Below are 20,193 nucleotides of genomic sequence, written 5' to 3'. Positions count from 1 at the left end.
AGATCCTCTTGCCTCAGCCTCTTAAATAGCTGGGACTACAGGTGCCCCCACAACACTGGCTATTTTTAGAGATGAGGTCTTGCTCTTGCTCAGTCTGGTCTTGAACTCCCCAGCTCCAGCAATTTCACTGACCTCAGCGCCCCCCAGACTGCTAGGATTACAGAATGAGCGACTGCACCTGGCCTCAACTGTCTCTACCATTTATAACAGCTCTACCCAAAGTATATTCATATGCACCATTTAGTCCATACCATGGAGCTCATTTAAAACAGGGAGTACTTTTGTTTTCCTCATAGAATCAGAATATAACCAAACAGGATTATTTTAACTTGTGTGTAGGGGTTAGGAATGAGTATTTTCCCTGAATATTTAAAACAATTTTCTTAAATGTTCTATTATTACAGTGAGATGAAGTTGTATTACATATTTACTTGGATGATTCATTCTAAGATTGTAATTCAGATAGGAAACAGAGAAGATTCCTTAACTAACTGAAAGAGAGTTTAGGTTTTAAGCAGTGGTAGCAACTTGAAGACAGAGACTTTCAAATAATTTATTTCTTTTAAAGCAGAATGAAAGCAAGCACGCCATCTTTATTCCATTATTCAAGAAAATCTGGTAGTGATTTTCTTATTAAACGTATGTTTAGCTACTCTTCATCTGATTTATTCCTTGCCTGCCTACCTGCCTACACCCAGACATAAATTGAATGACTCCACAAGCAACCCAATTTCAAATTCAATTCAAGCCTCTCTTTCAATGGGTGTGTATATAATTTGGATCTCTTTATGACTAATGCAAGTAATTTATGAGTTCTGCACAGTCTTCTCTCAGTCTAGAAGTTTTCCCCCACCCCACTTTTAAATATCTTTCTGTAAAAGGGCATATGAGTCACTGAAGTTTATTTTAAAATAGGAGTTTTGCTAAGCAAATAATTAGACATGAGAAGGCATTGAATATTCTGATGCTTTGATCTCCTTAAATTAAACCCAAGATAATGCAATTCCAGAGTTCCTGTAAATTTTAAAGAATGAGAGGTAGAGGGACCATCACACAGATACTCCTCTTTGGACATTATTTTAAACTTTGACTCGTTTTCATTGAAAAATTTCAAGCATAATTAGTATTTTAACTTCAGAACACCTAATAGATAAACCAGATTCAGTGAGTTTCACTTTTTTTTTTTTTGCAGTTTTTGGCCAGGGCTGGGTTTGAACCCGCCACCTTCGGCATATGGGGCCAGCACCCTACTCCTTTGAGCTACAGGCACTGCCCCAAGTTTCACATTTTATATTAGATAAATTTGAAGTAAAACCTACTCAGTTTCTAAACTGTGTCTTTTCATTTTGAGTGTTAGATTTTATAGCAGCAGTATAGGGATATTTCATAACACAAAAGAAACCTCTGCAACACAACTGATTTCAGTTTTACAGATTTCTACTCTATGTTTATTTATATTAACATATCCTTTTACTTTCTAATTCTCAAGAGATGAGAGAGAAATAAAACTCCAAAACTAAATGTTGTTCCCAAAGGCAGCAGGTGTTATGTGAGACTGTGCTGGTGGGACGGGGCCCAGATGGTCCTGACCCTGGCCTTGCTGGGCTCCAGCCCTGTGTCTACCCATTTTTCATTTCCCAGACTCCCCAAATTCCCAGTTTTCATTTACCAGTGATTCCAAAACTAAAAATAATTCCTTCTTTTCCCTTTTGCATAACAACAATAAAAGTTTCTTGAGAGCAGAGACAAAATCTATCCCAAAGCTTAATACATTGCTGGGCATATGGTCTTTTCAGTTACCAAACAATAAGCACAACAAAGCAATGTTTGTCCTTTTGTTGGTTTCAAATCTATCTTCTCTCTCTCTCTCTCTCTCTCTCTTTTTGCAGTTTTGGGCTGGGGCCAGGTTTGAACCTGCAACCTCTGGTATACGGGACCGGCACCCTACTCCTTGAGCCACAGGCACCTCCCCACCTGTTCTCTTTTTCTCTGATTCCCCTGAAATCACAGATTCATAATAAAGAAGAACAAATCACTGTTGGCACATTTAACACTTGTACATTTTATTTAATTAAATCAGCCATTGTACACATTGCAGCTATGTATTGTTAGTGTTGTATTTTTTTTTCCATTAACTAATACATGCCCTCATAGATATATTCAATTAGTGTTATCACCATGGGAACAAGATGCTGATTCATCAACTGAAAATTCACTTCTTCTCACAGTATTCAAGTTTTTTGATAACACAGCAAAAATCAAAATCAAAAAAAGGTGAATAACCAGTATGTTGTTACACAGACATCATCTGCACTGCAAAGAACACAACAGAAATGCTTTTCTTGAGCTCCAGTGAAGGTTTGGACAAGGAGGCCATAGGGTGTCTCAAAAAAGTTCCACTATGGGCCTCTCATTTTGGCTGCCAAAGAATGTTTTATTTCCTATCCAACTGCCAAAAAGTGCTAGCGTTTGAGGCTTAGGAGATTTGGCTTGTGGGAAACCTCCCTCCCAGGACATTTTTTTCTCTTGGCAACTTTACTTTCAATGATGAAGTGCCATTGTTTGTCACATTTGTTTTTGACAGTCGGAGTGATGAGTCATTTTTGCACAACAGGAAAAGACCAGATAATTGGAAAATGTTCAATCCCTGGAGGATAGACCCTTTTTTATTTTTTTTAAATTTCATCTTCATTGAATATACTTTTCTTTAACAAATAACTGATTCAAAATGTATACTGTTTATATGAATATATTTGTGAATATATATATGTTAAAATGCTACACAGCTTCAACCACTAGAGGAATAAGGAATAGGATGTGGAAACCACTCAGATTGTTATAGTCCCTTCTTTGAAACAAACAAACAGAAAAGTGCACGAATGCACTTAAGAGTTTCCAAGGGAGTGTGGATTTCAAATAAATAAACCAAAAATTTTAACCAAAACCAAATTTTCAAGGATTTCTCAATCTTGTCTGCAAGCTGAAAAACAGACCCAGCTGGGAAGTGAAAAGTGTTCACTCGGGGTAAAAAAGAATGAAAACCTTTTATGTGATTAGGAGAGGGGTTTTGACTGTGGTTTTGATTTTTAAATGCCACATGCAGGTAGTAGAGAAAATATAAACCTGGAAAAAAAAAAAAAAGAAAGAAACCACTCCAATGCCGTGAAGGAGTTTACCCTTTGAAGTCATGGGGAAATCTTGTTTCCAATGGATTATCTACAGTGCAGTGGCTGGAAGAAAGTACCACCAGTAAGACAGCGTGGTTTGCTAAAGCAGCAATGAAAACTGGAAAACTACAGTAGTTATAGCTTTTAAAATACCCTGCCAACGTTTCCAAAATCTCAAAGACCTGAAGATGCGAGCAGGCCACGCGATGTAGCTGCTAGCACCTGAATACCTCATCATTTCCTTCTGTTTACCTTCTGCTCCCCTTCTCCCCTCCCTCAGAGTGGCTGCTGGAGAGTCATTAATCATGGCCGGCCAGCACCAGCAATAACTTCTTAGTTAGGGCAGTTCTTTGAGGTTATTAATCCGTCTTTAACTAGGAGCAATGGCTACTCTGGAAGATCTAAGGACGTGATAGGTCTGAAGTGCTTCGTTTGCAGTGAAACCGTATTGTCATTCGATTGTGTTAGCAATATCGTCATTAACCATGGTTCGCAATTTCTAGAGGCCTTTTATTCCATGATGCCCAGTGTAGTTATGATAGGCAGTGGTTTTAATTTTAATCTGTTGTTCATCTGAGCATTTTAGCTATATACATTGTACTTGGACATCCCTTTGAAGGATTCCTCTGTGTCATCACTTGAAGAGGTCTGCAGGTGAACTTCTTCTGATCAATGGATTTTCATGGAGCTTGTGCAGAAGCAGAGAACAACGGAGGTGGCCAGTCCCCAGATTAGCACAGATGCGACAGAGTAGTGGATACAGCATCCAGTCTGAAGGACGCTATCTTTGGTCACAAATTAGCTTAGAGTTAAAGGGGGGTGGGGTGGAACTAAACCAAAATGCAGTATATTTTCTAACAGTGGAAATGTTGGGGTATCCCATTAATTAGGCCGTTTAGGTCCCTCAACTAACGGATCGGGCAGCTGCATGGTGAGTGAATGTGTGGTTTCTGTGTGAGAATTGGGCAGCCCCTCATTTGGCCTCTTGCTTCGAGTCCTCCTTGCAGAAGTGCCGAAGGAGCTGCTGGAGATCGCGCTGGAGGTCGTCCTGGGCTAGTGCTTCTGGCACATCCTCCAGGTGCTCCAAGTCAATGCGTTTTCCATGCTGGTCCTTCACCACAGCCCTCTTCTGCGTACTGGCTTTACTCATGGTTGTCCTGGAGGAAAGCAGACAAGAGAGAATTATCCTCTCTTTCCATTGCTAACAGGAAGCTGCTAGGTCTGAGGGTAACCATCAGTAGACGACTTATTGTCATACTTCTGGACATTTCTATACTAAATTGTTAACAACTGTGGACATCTTTTCACGTCTTTCTTTTAAACATGGCTCCCCTATCTGAAATGTTTGAGGGTATTGCTTAAATGTTCTAAGATTCCAATTTCCTTAGTTGTTATAATGATAGCTAAGAGAGTTTTCCCATGAGACATAGGTCTTTAAAAACTGACATATTATTCTATCAATATATAGGAAGAGGACGACCAACAGGAGATGGTCTGCCCAGGCCTCTGAAGCTTCACATGGTGATGGTATGGAGGGAGACGAAAAGACAACTCTTGAGAACCCTTCCTCTGAATTCCAAAGTCCCATGCAGAACACTATTTAGGTATCCCACTGCCGTCTAACAGTCTGGGGCTTATCGGTCTTTCTCATCAGACTAGTGATTATTTAAGAAATGGAGCTATACACACTTGCATATGAAAAATGTAACACTACTATAGCCTAGGATGAAGGAGGGAAGGGGAAGGAGAGGGAAGGGAGCAGGGTGGGTCGATGGAGGGTGAGTAGGGGGACCTCACCTATGGAGCACATTGCAAGTATAAGTTGGATCTATCAGGTGTAGAACACAAATGTCTTAATGTTGTAATTGGGTAAATGAGGTGAAGGCTATGTTGATTAGTAGGATGTAAACACTCTAATTTGTACAAATAATCAACACATTGAATCCCATAATGGCATAAATGTATTCATGATCCATGTAGAAATGACTTAATTAAAAAAAAAAAAAGAAATGGAGCTATAACTTACTATTCTATTAAATTTTGTACTAATATCTTCTTGCATCCCTACTGGAAAATGACTGTATGTTATAATTTGTTCACTCTCCATTCACTACCTACTTGTAAATATAATTCTTCATCCCATAAATTATCTGAAGAATATGTTTCATGTGCAGATGCTATCATTATAACAACTAAGGAAATTGGAATCTTAGAACATTTAAGCAATACCCTCAAACAAGAAATATCAGAGTTAGCACGGGGTGGGGCAAAGAGTGGAAGACTCTGGCGCCTGCACCTGTAACCTCTCTGCCACACATTTTCACTTACAGCCCCCGGAGGAAACGATCAGTTTTTCTACTGTCAGCCAGCATTTGCCTTACGAATTCCTAGTGTTGGAAACTGGAAGGTTTGTCCACCTTCCAATACCTCTAGGCATTTGCTAAGATCTTGACTTTTTTAAAAAATGACTGACATCAGCCAGACAACATACTTTCCACTTTCTTTTGGATACCCTTGTTTCCTTCTTTCTCCCTCTCTCATGTTCTCTTCCTCTCCCCTTTTCTTGGATACTACATTAATTATTTTATATCTGAAAGCTAACTTAAATTTGCTTTTCCTGATGAAAAGGTCAGATTTAGTTTCATTCACTGAAATCAGATGTTTTTCTAATTATTTATCATCTATTTTTTTTCTCGCAAAAAGGCAATTTCTGTCTCTTTCTGCCAAGTGCTGGTAGAAGCCCTTACGGCACTGGTGTCCCAGGATCAGCCTGCATCCTAGGACATTTCCTGGCACACTGTGCAGGCATGTCTACATGAAGATGTTTATGAACATGCATGTATATATGATCAAATGTCTTCAATGATGTATAAAGGGTTGGGTGTCACAAACTGAGTTTGTAACTAACTAGCTGTGGGAACTTGATTAAGTTGTCTGTATTCCTGGCTTCAAATTCATCAACTGTAATTGAGAACTTCAGATTAATTGGTCTCTAAATTTATTCCAGTTTGAAGATCCCATGATGCTGGGACATGCATAGCTTATGTGGTTTCATCTGAATAATTGGATAAAAGACTTAAAAGCTCTGAGTATAAAAGGCATTTCATCCTTAATTCATGTAGGGTTTTTAAAGTTCTAAGAGAGCAATTACACTCTTTTAAATTCCTAGCTGCTGCTGTTTTTCACATTTGACTGGAGGGTGGAATTGTGACGGAACCTTTAATTTTGCTGTTGTAATTATTATGTTCTAAAGGCTTAAAATAGCTCTGTGGAGTACTATAAATGACAATCTTTCTCTCCTTTTCAATGAAGTGAAAGTACATTAGTAAGTTGAATTTCCATTGTGTCTTTTCACTGAGAAGCTGAGAACATTTTCTTAATCTCGATACTTAAGAGGACCAGCGAGAAGTGAGAAGGTCACACATCAAATCCATGATGGAGGCAAAAGCCGGACCAGGGCTGCTCATCGCCAGCCATTTTTTAGATGCATAAAAATGTGCTGCTTGCTGCTTTCACCACACTTTCTTAATCTGTTAAAGCCCCTGGTTCCAGCATTGCTATGCACACTCAGTTCATGGGCATCAAGTTCATGCTCATGTTATTTGCCACTCACATGCAGGATCATAAAAGAGCTTGTTAAGAAAAAAAAAAAAAGGCTTGTACCCTTCAAAGTAATGATTTACTAAGACTGAGCTGAATGCAGCTGGTCACAAAGTTAATTTGTGATCAGTTGATCAGACAGCTCTTCTTCTGCTCTCCAAATCTATCAGCACAATGGAATATCCCAGCTGGTTGGCTTCCGCAGATAAACGACCTGCTAAAACCCAGGGAGTCGGATTGTGTTAGCACAAATCTCATTCTCACTATGCCTTACAATTGCTTTTAAAGCATCAAAAGGATATTTCAGGTATGACATTCGGAGAGCTCACCACTTGACCAAAGCCTTGTAACACAGAAGAGTCAGCAATTCCAAAGGAGGGAGGGGCTGTAGGGTACATGTGGGGGCTCTGATTTTGTTTTCTTAAAATTAGAAAAATTTTTAGGATGTTAGTTGACAAAGCATCACCCCGTGCTAACCCAAACCTTTTAATTATTGATCCATCCTCTTTCAGGATTTCATTCTCTACTAAACTGGGGAAGTGAACTTTCATGTGGCTACCTGTGTAACTCAAAGCCTGAAGTAAAAAAAAAGAAAAGAAGAAAAAACCTCATCATAAACCATGCACTTTAAAAGAATGTATTGCTTATTTAATTCATAGTCAGTGTGAAAATATGTGCTCAAAATAAAAATTACTCCTGCATGCAGACCAAAGTTTTGAGTTTTTAATTTAATACGTGCCTTTGAGTTTTCCCATTTACGAGGGAGATTTGTTGTACCATTTTACAAAAGCTGCTAACTTCTGTAATATCCATACAGACTGACTTCCCATTTCCTCTTTGCCTCACTCCGGTCCTTTTTATAGTGGAAACTCTAACAGGCAATACAGAGTGTCCCAAAAGTCACCCTTCACATCGCCACAGAGTTCCAATCTTTCTCTTTTGTCAATGAAATGAAAGTACATTAGTAAGTTGAATTTCAAGTAAGTTAATTCCCTTTAGCTACAGTTTCCCATTTCTCTGAGAGAAAATGGGAAACTGTAGCTAAATGGACCTTTATTTATAAAATATTCATTACAAAATTGTATAAAATATTTATAAAATATTCTCACCACCTCTTTTTAAAAGATGAATTACCAGTTGTCAAAATGTAAAAACTAAAAGTCTTTAAATAAGGTATGCTTTTAATATCCCAATGCAGTCATATATAATCTCTCCATATATTGAGAGCACAGTAGTGGACAAACAGATAGCATTTAACTTCAAAATATTTCAATCATAAAAATATTTTGTAGACATTTGTATATGACCACAATCCTTTCATCAAAACCTTGTGGCTAGATGTGTTTCAAAATTTAGATTTTTTTTCCTTTTGGATTTTAGAAAGTTAATATAATGCATATACAATCAATCGTGCATGAGAAAACAATGTTTCGGTCAATAGTGAATTGCATATGTGGCAGTGGTCCCATAAGATTTTAACGGAGCTGAAAAATTGCTATAATTTAGGGATGTCCCAGCTGTTCCAACTTCACAGTACAACATACGACTCACATGTCTGTTGTGCTGCTGGTGTAAACAAGCCTACTGTGTGGCCACTCATGGAACAGTGTGGCACATACGGTTATATACAGTACGTGATATTTGAAAATGGTAATAAATGACTCTGTGACTGGTTTTGTGCATTTAACTACACTACTTATAATTATTTTAGGGCATATTCCTTCTACTTAGAAAAAAATCTGTAGCACAGCCTCAGGCAGGCACCTCAGGAGGGGTCCCAGAAGAAGGCATTGCTATCCTAGGAGGTGACAGCTCCATGTGTGTGACTGCCACTGAGGTCCTTCCAGTGGGACAAGATGTGGAAGTGCAAGGCAGTGATATTGATGATCCTGATCCTGTGTAGGCCTAAGCTAATGTGTGTGTAACAGAAAACCTCAAAAAGTTAAAAAAAAAAAAATTGAAAAATAAATCCTATAGGCAGGGTATGGTGGCTCACACCTATAATCCTAGCACTTTGGGAGACCAAGGCAGGAGAATCATTCAAGGTCAGAAGTTCAAGAGCAGCCTGAGCAAGAGCAAGATCTAGAAAAGAAAAAAACAAAAGTGGCCAGGCACGGTGGTATACACCTGTAGTCCCAGCTACTCAGGGGGCTGAGGCAGGAGGATTGACTGAATGCAGGGGTGCAAAGCTGCAGTGAACTATTTTTTTTTCTTCTTTTTTGAGATAGAGTCTCACTTGGTTGCCCTTGGTAAAGTGCAGTAGTCTCACACTCATAGCAACCTCAAACTCTTGGGCTCAAGTTATCCTCTTATCTCAGCCTCAGGAGTAGCTGGGACTACAGACACCTGCCACAACACCCGGCTATTTTTTAGAGATGGGGTTGCTCAGGCTGGTCTCGAACTCCTGGGCTCAAGCAATCCACCTGCATCGGCCTCTCAGCTGCTGGGAGGCCATCACACCTGGCCCTGCAGTGAGCTATGATGATGCCAGTGAACTCTAGGCAACAGAGCAAGACTCTGTCTCCAAAAACAAAAAAATGAAAAAAAGAGATCTTATAGAATGACGATATAAAGAAAAAATATTTTTGTGCACTTGTATAATGTTTGTGTTTTAAGCTAAGGGTATTGCAAAAGATTCAAAAAGTTAAAAGAAATTGACAAGTTTATAAAATCAATTATGGTAAGCTAAGAATAATTTATTATTAAAGAAAGAAAACGACTTTTTGGCAAATTCAGTATTGTTCTAAGCATGCAATGTTGTAGTCCACAGTGGTGTACAACAACGTGCGAAGCTCCGCATTTACCCCTCACTTACTGACTCATCCAGAGCAACTTGCAGTCCAGCAGGCTGGAAGGTCAGTGCCCTGTGTGAGCGCCCTGTACAGGTGTACTGTCTTTGTACTGTACCTTTTCTGTGTTTAAATACACAAATGCTTACTACTATGTTGCAACTGCCTACAGTATTCATACAGTAGTATGCCAACGAGTTTGTACCATAGAAGCCTTAGGCTACACCACATAGCTTAGGTGTGTAGGAGGCTATACCTCCTAAGTTTGTGCAAGTGCCTTGTGTGATGATCCCACAATGACCAAATCACCTAAAGATGCATTTTTCAGCCCATATCCCCTCTGTCAAGCAACACGTGATTGTACTGTATGTTCCTAACACCCCAGAGGAGGCAAACAAGGCATCCTATAATCAACCCATTTTATACTGATAGTAAAACATACAAACTTTGCTCTAAGTAGCAAAGACAAAAAAACATCTTTATGTCATAATAGTTTTATGATAGTTTATTCCAAGTTTTACTGCCAAATTAGCTTACAAAATTTGGTTTTCAGAATTTTTAAATTTTTTTTTTTTTTTTTTTTGAGATGGAGCCTCAAGCTGTCCCCCTGGGCAGAGTGCCATGGCATCACGCTCACAGCAACCTCCAACTCCTGGGCTCAAGAGAGTCTCCTGCAGCAGCCTCCCAAGTAGCTGGGACTACAGGCGCCCACCACAACGCCTGGCCATTTTTTGGTTGCAGCCATCATTGTTGTTTGGCGGGCCCGGGCTGGGGATTCGAACCCGCTACCTTAGGTGTATGTGGCTGGCGCCTTAGCCACTTGAGCCACAGGCGCCGAGCTGAAATTTTAGATTTTAGTAAGGGTTTGTGGATCTGTCACTGTGGCCCTATTTCATAATGGTTGGAAATCAGAACTTAAATAATTATAACTGCTTTATTTAAATTTATGCATATGGAACATATGTGAATTTTCTTTAATGCCATATTAAAGAATACCATATTTGAGAATACTAGCCAGTAAAAATAATTTGCAAAATATCAACTTTTTCCCCTTATTAGTTGGGAGTGTGAGGTGCTTCTGTAACTTTTAAACAAGATGTATAAATCATGTCCCAAATCTAGAGATTTTGAGTATGACTCAACAGAAGCAAATCCTGGTCATCTGGATCTTTAAGAGCTCTTACGTGACTCCAAGGAACATCATAGTTTGAGGGAACATTACAGAACAAGGCACTCAATCAGAAATTCTGCTCCCTTGAATTATTCTGCACCCTTCCATAAATTGATGCATGGAATGACGTGATGACAATTTTTGTTTCAAATGGAAAGCAAACATAAAGACACACACAGAAAGACAAAATGATGATGCGTCTATACCTCTTCAAAGTCATCTTTGGCTGAAGGCAGATCAGTGGCTAAACTAGAATCCCCCAGATGTTTCTCCATCCTTTCTCCATGTACCACAGTTGTTTTAACAACTTTGCTGACTCTACGGCCTTCCACAGGTTCAGCCTGAAATTGTGAGGTACTGGACAGTATGCTGGGCTCAGACAGAGTCACCTAATGGATGAAGGACAAATGATAGACAACGTCTGATGGCCAAAGTGGCACTGTAATGAATTTTTTCCATGTTAAGAAACAAACAAACAAAAAAACTATAATGTCATATACTGGCTTTCTAGAGAATACTATTTGGAATGAGAAAAAAAACAAACTGCAAAGAAATTGGTACTATTTCCAAAATGACTGTATCTCCACTAGCTTGTCAAGTTTCATGGAGAAGAAGCCGACTGCTCAAGGTAAGGCAGACTCAGTGACCTACAGACAAACTCTCTATTTAAATAGTTTCTCTGGTATTAGGACAAAAAACTTAGCCCCTAAAAGAGGAACTGTAAAAGCTATGAGAAACTGAACAGTGGATTTCTAGAGAACTTCATGTGTATTACATGAAATTTTGAGGAAATGAATGACTATAAAATGGTCAGAATTTCACAAATTATTTTCCAAGATTGGAAATATGTCCCTGAATGAGGGAAGTAAAACAGAAAGAAACAAATCAAGGAGTTTCATGATCCTGATTTTAATGGCTCTGAAATGCAGAAGTCTGAACATGAAATATTTATCTAAGATGGGCTTTAGATGGCTGATGTGCGGACCAAGCACAAGCACCATGATATACCCGTATATGCATGGTCTCTTCATAACATATTGCTTGCCCAGCACAGAAGATTTTATCCTGTTAAAATTTGGATTTGGATTCCTGCTATGATCAACCAGGAATTAAATAAAAAATAGAAATAGAAAGAACCAAGGAAATACAATGAGTATAAGGGCCATAACTCTCTCTGACAATTATTTTAAAATCACACAAAATCAAGAAGGGAAAAAAAAATGAGCAACTCAGAGCAGACAGCCACATAAAAGGAAGTGGTGGGGCCAACACAAATAAACAACCTCATCCATCTGGTTGGAGCTCTACTTTGCTCTTCTCCATCAGGTACATTTTGGAGAATTGGGTGGTCTCACCTCTGACTGTGCGACATCACTCTTCAATACTACGCGCTTTACGACTTTGGAATAGCCATCTCCTTCCTCGATGGTGACCGGTGCCTGCGGCATTCCCTGCATCGTAATCTCTTCTCTCTCTGTGCCATCAGAGGACACGTACCGCCTAATGATTTTCCTGGTAATCTGAAATACATTTAAAGTCTGTACCTTATTTTTTAGTTACAGCACCACAATATCGATACATTCTAAGCAGAAGGTTGTAAATCAACCATGTTAGGGTACAACAGACAATACCTTCTTCACCACGGTGTGCCCGTGCTCGTCAACGTATTCCTCTTCCGTGACTGTCTCCGGGGGTAAGTCAGGCATCTCATCTCCCTGCACAGTTGGGAGAAAAACGTCACATAGCGTTTGGCACCATTCTGAGGAAGTATTCCCACAGGCTTACTGCGTGAGGAGTGTTAGGAAATCAAAGGTGATGCTGAAGAGCATTGCTGAGATACAAAATCCTGTCAAGTAGTTTGTTTAAAAGGAAAAGAAAAAAACAGGTGGGTAATAACATGCTTAGGAGAATTTGACCAAAGTTAGGTAAAATGTAAACAAACAAAACCAGATAAGCAGGAGGTGAGGTAGGTGGAATTAAAGAAGCCAAATCTTGCTCTTGCTTGGTGGCACTCTCTTGGAGGGAAGCTGCAAACGTCATGACCACTGCATTTCTTTACCAACAGAACTTAGGAGAGTTAGGGAGTCTGCTTTTGAATGGCCATGCACTACCTATAAGGAGCATGCCCAGGCTTCACTGATCCAGGGTGATCACGCTCTGAGGATATGGGACACAACCGTCCCTGACGTGCAGTAATTGAAGAGCTGGTACCTGAATAATCACTCGCCGGCGGACAACCCGGGTAGTTACCATCGCCTCCTCATCTGAGCTGGCCGCCAGCTCCCCTAATTCCTCTGTTAGCTCCTGGTGGAAGCATGGAAGCATTGTTTTGTTTAACGTGCTAAGGAATGACTTGGCCCCTGGTTTCTGCTTTATACTGTATTCTGAAAGCTTAATTCAGGGAGGTTTTGGTGGACGAGTCAGCAGGAGTAAAAATAAATGTGTGCTAGTCTCAAAAGTTCACCAAAACTATACTTATTTTGTTCAATGAATGAAAAAAAATATTCTGGAATTCTGAGAGCTATTGGGGAGCCAACCATCTGTCAAAGGCTGTTCAAAGAAATGAGCAGCTTGCTCACGTGACTTCTTGTACTGAAACTTCTAAAGAAGAATAACAGAATGTAAGCACAAAACCTAAGCCCCACAATGAACACTTGTGAACCACTGACACTGGCGCTTAGGCTCAGCATTGTTAACCCAAAGACATAAAAATATCTCCTGTTTCTACTAGAACTTTCTGCAGAAAGTCCAAATTTCCTGTAACTATTGCTTAGCAAGTAGTACATCTTCCTGACATCAAAAGAGATGGTCTGTGAATAATATTAGACTCAGGTTGTAGAGAAGTTAAGATGTAGAGGCCAATCGGATTTTATGAGCCTGGGCCAAAGCCAAAGATGAGGCAAAAAACATAATTTTACATTACAGCATATGTCTTGGGAGTCACGTATCAAATCACTCTTTCCTAATAAAATGTTATTTTTAAATAAGAGAAAACTTCACAAAAATTGCTTAACATATTTTGAAATACCCAAACGATAGTTCTACATTTGTCTCTGCTAAAGGAAGACATGTACACTCTTAATCAAATTATACCTTAAATAGGATCAGAAATATGGTCATCAAGAAAAGTGATTGAAATTGAATGCCTAAAATACGGCTATGAGAAGGTCAGGGTCCACCTAAGAAGCTTAAGAGAAATAATTGGATATTCATCAAGCATAAGTGAACAGGCCTGGATAAAGTAAGTGAAATGCAGAATGACTTATCAAAGTTTATTTATACAGAATAAACATGTGAATTGTCTAGATAATTGTTTCAAGTCTGACATCACTAAGCCTATAGACTCGTAGGTTAAATTTGGTAACTTTTAAGCCCAGAGAACATGTATGAAAGAAACATTTTTATTAGTACTTAAGCCCAAACGTTGAGAGATGAAGTGATTCTGTGCAACAGTAAACTTGGAATAAACATCTATTCATGGGATGAATTATTTCAGACAACTGTCAAAATCACCACATAGTTCACATTTGCCTGGATCTTTTCTACTTTTAGCTATTGATTTTAGATAAATGCTGGTAGCAGATGTCACCATCAAGGTAACAAAACAAATTTATGTCTCAAGCCTAAAGGTATGTTGCATCACTTGACTTTCCCCACAGATTTCAATGTTTTCACACAACTCACCTTTTACTACTAAGCCTTATATGAATGGTCTAAAGTGCTTTGAAATATGAAGTGTTTTTTTATTCTATTACTTTCTAAACAGAAAAAATATCTAAATTAAGTTTCATTCAATTAACGGCTCACACTTTTTTGTGTATAAAAGCCATCTACGGAGTTATTTAAAATGAAGATTCCTGCTCCCTCTCTGCTCCCAATGATTGATTCTGATTCAGGAGTTCTGAGTAGGGATCAAGCTCCACCATTAAGTCTGAGGAATGTGAACTTTATAAATCTCACTTTGAGGACAAACATTTAAATGAATTTCTTAACAGATTCCTCACTCCTCTTCACAACTTTAGAACTCAGTAAAAAAGGAAATGCCACGATGCAATTATGTGCTGCTGTCAGACCCTCCGACATTTAGAAATGGCAGTAAGTTCAAGCACGATATTCTTTTTCTGAGTCATACCTAAAATCTAATGAACTCTAATTTGGAAATTATCCTTCCTCTAATGAGAAAGATTTAGAGATCTAAACCCCAGCCAATATCCACAGTTCGTGCACTTATCACCTGTAAGCACAGAGATCCACCAGAACTGCGGGCACCAGCATATCCCTTGGCTGGTAGACCTGGGACTCTGAGACTCTGAGACCCTGTTGAACTCTATCACTAGCCCTGGGAAAAGTGCCCTGGCATCCTACCTCACACCAACCTCAGATTCCTGGGCTCAAGAGATCTTCTTGACTCAGCCTCCCATGTAGCTGGGACTATAGGCACCTACCACAACGCCCGGCCATTTTTTAGAGATAGGGTCTCACTCTTGCTCAAGTTGTCTCGAACTCATGAGCTCAGGCGATCCACCTGCCTCCACCTCCCAGAGTCCTGGGATTACAGACATGAGCCACTGTATTAGGCTCATCAGTAATTTTTACACCTGAGTTTAATCATTTGAAAAAGCTAAGTCACATATACTGTTTTGCCACACTTTTCATTTTTCTTAGCAAAAGTGTTTCCAATGATAAAATTATGGCTGATGGTCAACTAGGTAGTCTGGGTGCTGTGTACCATTTCTTCTGGATTCACTGGCTCTTGATTTTAAAAGGGATTGGGGGTTTCCATAGTGCAGGTTAAATTATTTGGTAAATCTTTTGTTGTGACATGAAAAAAATAAGCCATCTGAGAAATGGAAACTGAGGGAAGGTTTGTAGCTTTGTTACAGATAAGCAGGGAAATAGACAGGAAAGAAAGTCTTACTTTTTCAAAAGCTGTATCTTCGTGGAGTCTTTCAAAGGCCTGCGGCTGGTCATCAGTAGACTCCACTATCACAAGGCTAGTTTTCTGTGGCGAGCTCTCCTGTCTGTGCTCTGGGGGCTCTTCAGGCTCTTGTACAATGGGAGAGCCTCCCTGCTCACCAGACGTCGGTGTCTGGAGGTGCGGCCTCTGCTCCTCAGGAGGGCTACTGACTTCCTCAGGTGGCTTGCTGGGAGAGCCAGGTACTGCCGTGGCCTTTGGGGTCTCTGAAACTTCCGTTCCTGGGGATGTCACACTGGAATGAAAAGGCCAAATGATAATTTGGGGACATTTATATTTCTCCTCTTACTCTAGCAAAGGAATTGGGAGGGAAGATGGAGTTCATCTTCATTGTCCATGATAGTCAAAATGGTTTTTGTAAATTTGGCCAATAAAGGAAATTTGAAGGAAAATAATACTGTAACACATACTACCAAGTGGTAGCTCACCGATCTAGCAGTGACAGACAGCGATGTATTCAAAAGATAAAAATTATCCTAATGTGTATCTTTCACAACCACCTAACCTCTACAGATGATGTACACCTGTGGTCTCCAACCCCAGGCCATGAATCAGTCTGAGACCCTGTTGGACTCTATCACTAGCCCTGGGAAAAGTGCCCTGGCATTTCATTCAATCAGCTGTTAAGAAAGGGGACAGCAGGGAGTGAGTAGCGGGCTAGAGAGCAAATGCTCATCTGTATCTACAGTTGCTCCGCATTGCTCCCATCACCGCCTGAGCTCCACCTCCTGCCGGATCAGCAGGGGCATCAGATTCTCACAGGCGCTCGACCCCTGTGCGAACTGTGCATGCCAGGGATCTAGGCTGCGCTCTCCTTATGAGAACCTAACATCTCATGATCTGAGGTGGAGCTGAGCAGTGGGGCTAGTGGTTGGGATCGGCTGCAAATACAGATGATCATTAGCAAAGAGCTTTGACCACACAGACACGTAATAGTCAATTGCTTGCAGATGCCTAACCATAACTGTATCATAACCACCCCACAATGCCCTCTTGGTCTGTGGAAAAACTGTCTTCCATAAAAGCAGTCCCTGGTGCCAAAAAGGTTGGGGACTGCTGGTATACATTGTAATTTCATCTTTTTTTGATAACTTAATAGTGAAGACTTGAATTTTATACATGGTGGCCATAAAGTTGTGGACACATGTAACAAACATTTATAGATAACTAGGTTTTTGAAGCAAGAATCAAAATTAAATAAGTCAGAATTAAGCAAATCTCCATGTTAATGCAGTTGTTATAACTATATATGTAGGAAAATTCTCACTGTACTTCTGAAAAACTGGGGTTTTTTGTTTGTTTGTTTGTTTGTTTGGATTTTTTTCTTTTTGAGACAGAGTCTCACTCTGTCACCTTAGGTAGAGTGCTGTGGTGTCAAACCTCACAGCAACCTCAAATTCTTGGGCTTGAGGAATCCTCTTGCCTCAGCTTCCAGTGGCTGGGACTACAGGTGCCCACCATATTACCCACCTAATTTTTCTATTTTTAGGGGAGAGGGAGTCTCACTCTCACTCAGGCTGATGTCAAACTCCTGAGCTCAGGTAACGCATCTGCGCCAACCTCCCAGAGTGCTGGGATTACAGGTGTGAGCCACAGTGCTGGGCCTGAAAACTATTTTACTTGTTAGAGGGATCAGTTGACTCTGAATTTTTTTCTATTGATAAAGTTTGGAGTTACTCCAAAGCAACCTTTAATAATCTTAATTACTAAGTTAAAAAATTCTTCATCTTTTCCTGTTTTTTTCCTTTTTTTTGTTTTTTTTTTGGGGGGGGGCTGGAATTTAGTGCAATTTCCTGTCACTTCATAGGTATTAAACACCCAGAGTGTCTCTCTGTTATCCCCGCTTTGTCCTTCTTTCTCTAACCTCTTCTCACCCTTGAATCCTACAGGTAGATGGTGGGAGGTGCCTCAGTGAAGAAGAGGTTGTTTCATTCCCCATTTCACCGTTTTCTCACTTCTGTGACCCCCAAACAAAACTCACGCAATGACACAGAGAAGGCAGCCACAGTGCTTTGTTTATCTTCGACACGCTATTCTCAGATTTCAGGGTCGAGGTTAGGGACATTTGCCAGTCTCATGATCTGCTTTCTTTCTGGACAACCCGTGTTAGTTAAACAACTCTTTCTCCTTTGCTTCTATAAAGGTCAGCACTCAATGTTGAGCCCAGCTGTGTTCCTCCCCTCTCTCCAGCCAGACGCTCTCCAGGAGAGTTGCCTTCCATCCTGCCCCACTCCATCCCATCTCATTTTAGTGGTCTTTCATTCTGTGGGAATAATTTATATTGCGTTTGTATTTTCCCAGTTATCCACCTTATAGCTTTGCTGAAATATGCCATGCCTACTGAAACCATTCATGAACCAAACCAGCCATGGCACGATGGGTGTGGTATTGGAAGCAGGACAGAGGAAATGATGTGTAGCAATCCTACAAGGAAAAGCTATTTCGCCTCCATGAAATTTTACAGTTTAAGCAGTACTTCCACGGGCATCTCTCTGACCTTTGACCCTGTGTGACGAGTAGAACACATGGTATTACCATAACTTATAGAGGTAGAAGTGAGGGTTCAAAACACTTAGCACTTGTTCAAAGTGACAGGACTGGGTGTTGGTTCAAGCATGTCTGTGTCACAAAGCATGGTCACCCTATCTCTTAAATGTCACACTTTCCTTCCCTGTAGCTCTGGCTTTCATTGGGGGTGTGATTTTTAAATTATTTACAAGCTAGCTATGCTTGTATATGCCTGCATCCTGGCTATATTCTTTAGAATTACATCTGACAGGCTTCCTTTTGAAACTCACAAGTATTCCTTCTGATACTCAAGAGATGACTCTTCAGCCAGGTCTTGCATTTTCCCTGAGAAATTCTGTTGCTCTTGTTCCTTCTGAGCTTGGGAAAAGAGGGCTGTGGCTGAGCTGTCCCCCTCGGTTTTGGGGATGGAATCCTGAAACGTGGAATAACCCACAGAAATATCTTCCTCTGAGACGATGGGAGGGTGATCAGCAGAGTCGCTTTCTTTAGAGACAGTTTGTTCCTCTCTCTGCTTGTGCTGTGCTGCACAGAGCTCCTCTTGAAGGACTGAGAACCCTGGAGAACAATTTAAAGGAAGTATTTAATTGAAGCTTTTCTATGTTACATGGATATTCATCAAGTAACTCCTATGAGCCATGTCCTGAGATAAGCCCATGGGCTGCAAAGATGAACAAGGCCCTGTGTCTGCCTTCAAGTAGCTGATCCTGGGAGGGCTCAGGCAAGGAGGAGCCCATCCAAGCACAGCATGATGGGGCCGCAGGTGCCAGTCAATGAATATGGGAGCCCTAACTCAGGGTCAAGGGATTCGGAAAAAAAAGGCAGTGTGATATCTTTAGACCTAGTAGTAAGTAGGAGTCAGCTGTGATAGTCAAGGCCCAGAATCTTAGGGTGAGAGTTAATAGTGATGACAATGAATAATAGCTAATACATGCTGAGCATTCACTCTGTGTCAAGTACGGCTCTCAGTCCTCTGCAAGTGTTAACTTGTTTAATCCTCACTGGAGTACTCTGAGGCCAGTGCTCTTTTCATGTAGAGTCTCCTATGTCAGGTTGAGGAATTTTATCATATCCAGGGCAATGAGAATTTGTAGAAAGATATTTAGCAGAGGGGTGATTGGCATTCACTTATCATTCAGTCATTCAACAGATATATACTAAACATCAACTACGCAGTAGGTACTGTTTAGCTGCTGGATATCCATCAGTGAACAAGACAGGAAAAGCTTTTGCCCTCCCTGAACTTGAATTTCTGTGTGTGTGTGTGTGTGTGTGTGTGCATATGTGAAAAGTATTAGGGGCAATGTAAACCAGACTATAGAATAAACAGTGCTACTTTTTACAAAGACTTGCCAGGAATGGGTCCCCCATGTCGTGATATTTAAGCAGTGACCTGAATAAAGTGAGAGAAAAAGGTATCTGATGATCTGAGGGAGGAAGACTTCAGAGTGGAAGGAGTAGAAGGTACAAGGGCCCTGAGGCAGAAGAATTCTGGGGGTGCTCCAGGAAGAGCAGGAGGCCAGGTGTCTGGGACTAATGAGAGAGGAAGGTGGGGACAAGCTTTGAGGGTGTTGTTTTTAAAACTAATACACATCAGTATTTAAATCTATAAGAAGTAAGAAGCCATAGAGAAAGAGACTGAGGCAGAATAGGCAGAAAAGTGGGGGCGGGGGGGAAGAAGCAGGGATGTCAAGGAAAGTAAAGAAGATGTTTTAAGAAGGGGCTAATTATTTGTGCCAATATTACTAAGGAGTCAATTAAATAGAAGATTGAGAATTACCCATTGGCTTTGACAATGAGGAAACAACTGGTGAATCTTACAAGACTGACCAGAGTGAATTACAGAGACAGTCCTAGAGAAAATGGGAAGAGAGGAAATAAAGAAAACTCTAAGTATTCTTTATAAGAGGTTTCCTGTAAAATGGATAGAAAAACAGAGCAGTAATTCAGGAGGCACACAGGGGG

At 40.3% G+C, this 20,193-nt stretch overlaps 1 protein-coding gene across 44 annotated transcripts in view; it reads right to left on the bottom strand.

Annotated features, from left to right (window-relative positions):
• Positions 1 to 2,038: 2,038 nt before the first annotated feature.
• Positions 2,039 to 20,193, bottom strand: part of ANK2 (ankyrin 2) — a 654,255-nt gene continuing 636,100 nt past the window's right edge. For 21 of the 44 annotated variants that reach the window (XM_023518175.1, XM_023518165.1, XM_023518163.1 and 18 more), the window contains 5 exons: positions 18,501 to 18,786; positions 15,646 to 15,937; positions 12,359 to 12,442; positions 12,083 to 12,247; positions 2,039 to 4,324 (listed from right to left, as the gene is read on the bottom strand). In XM_023518175.1, the coding sequence (XP_023373943.1) occupies positions 4,310 to 4,324; positions 12,083 to 12,247; positions 12,359 to 12,442; positions 15,646 to 15,937; positions 18,501 to 18,786 (842 nt within the window). In that variant the 3' untranslated portion in view covers positions 2,039 to 4,309. Of the gene's footprint in view, positions 4,325 to 10,933; positions 11,117 to 12,082; positions 12,248 to 12,358; positions 12,443 to 12,938; positions 13,032 to 15,645; positions 15,938 to 18,500; positions 18,787 to 20,193 lie in introns of all 44 variants that reach the window. The other 23 variants (XM_023518164.1, XM_023518168.1, XM_023518161.1 and 20 more) reach the window with 5 other exon arrangements.

Source organism: Otolemur garnettii, unplaced genomic scaffold (genome assembly GCF_000181295.1).
Source record: "Otolemur garnettii isolate 467f Iridium unplaced genomic scaffold, OtoGar3 scaffold00129, whole genome shotgun sequence".
Lineage (NCBI taxonomy): Eukaryota > Metazoa > Chordata > Mammalia > Primates > Galagidae > Otolemur > Otolemur garnettii.
This window is presented reverse-complemented; position numbering and strand designations above follow the sequence as displayed.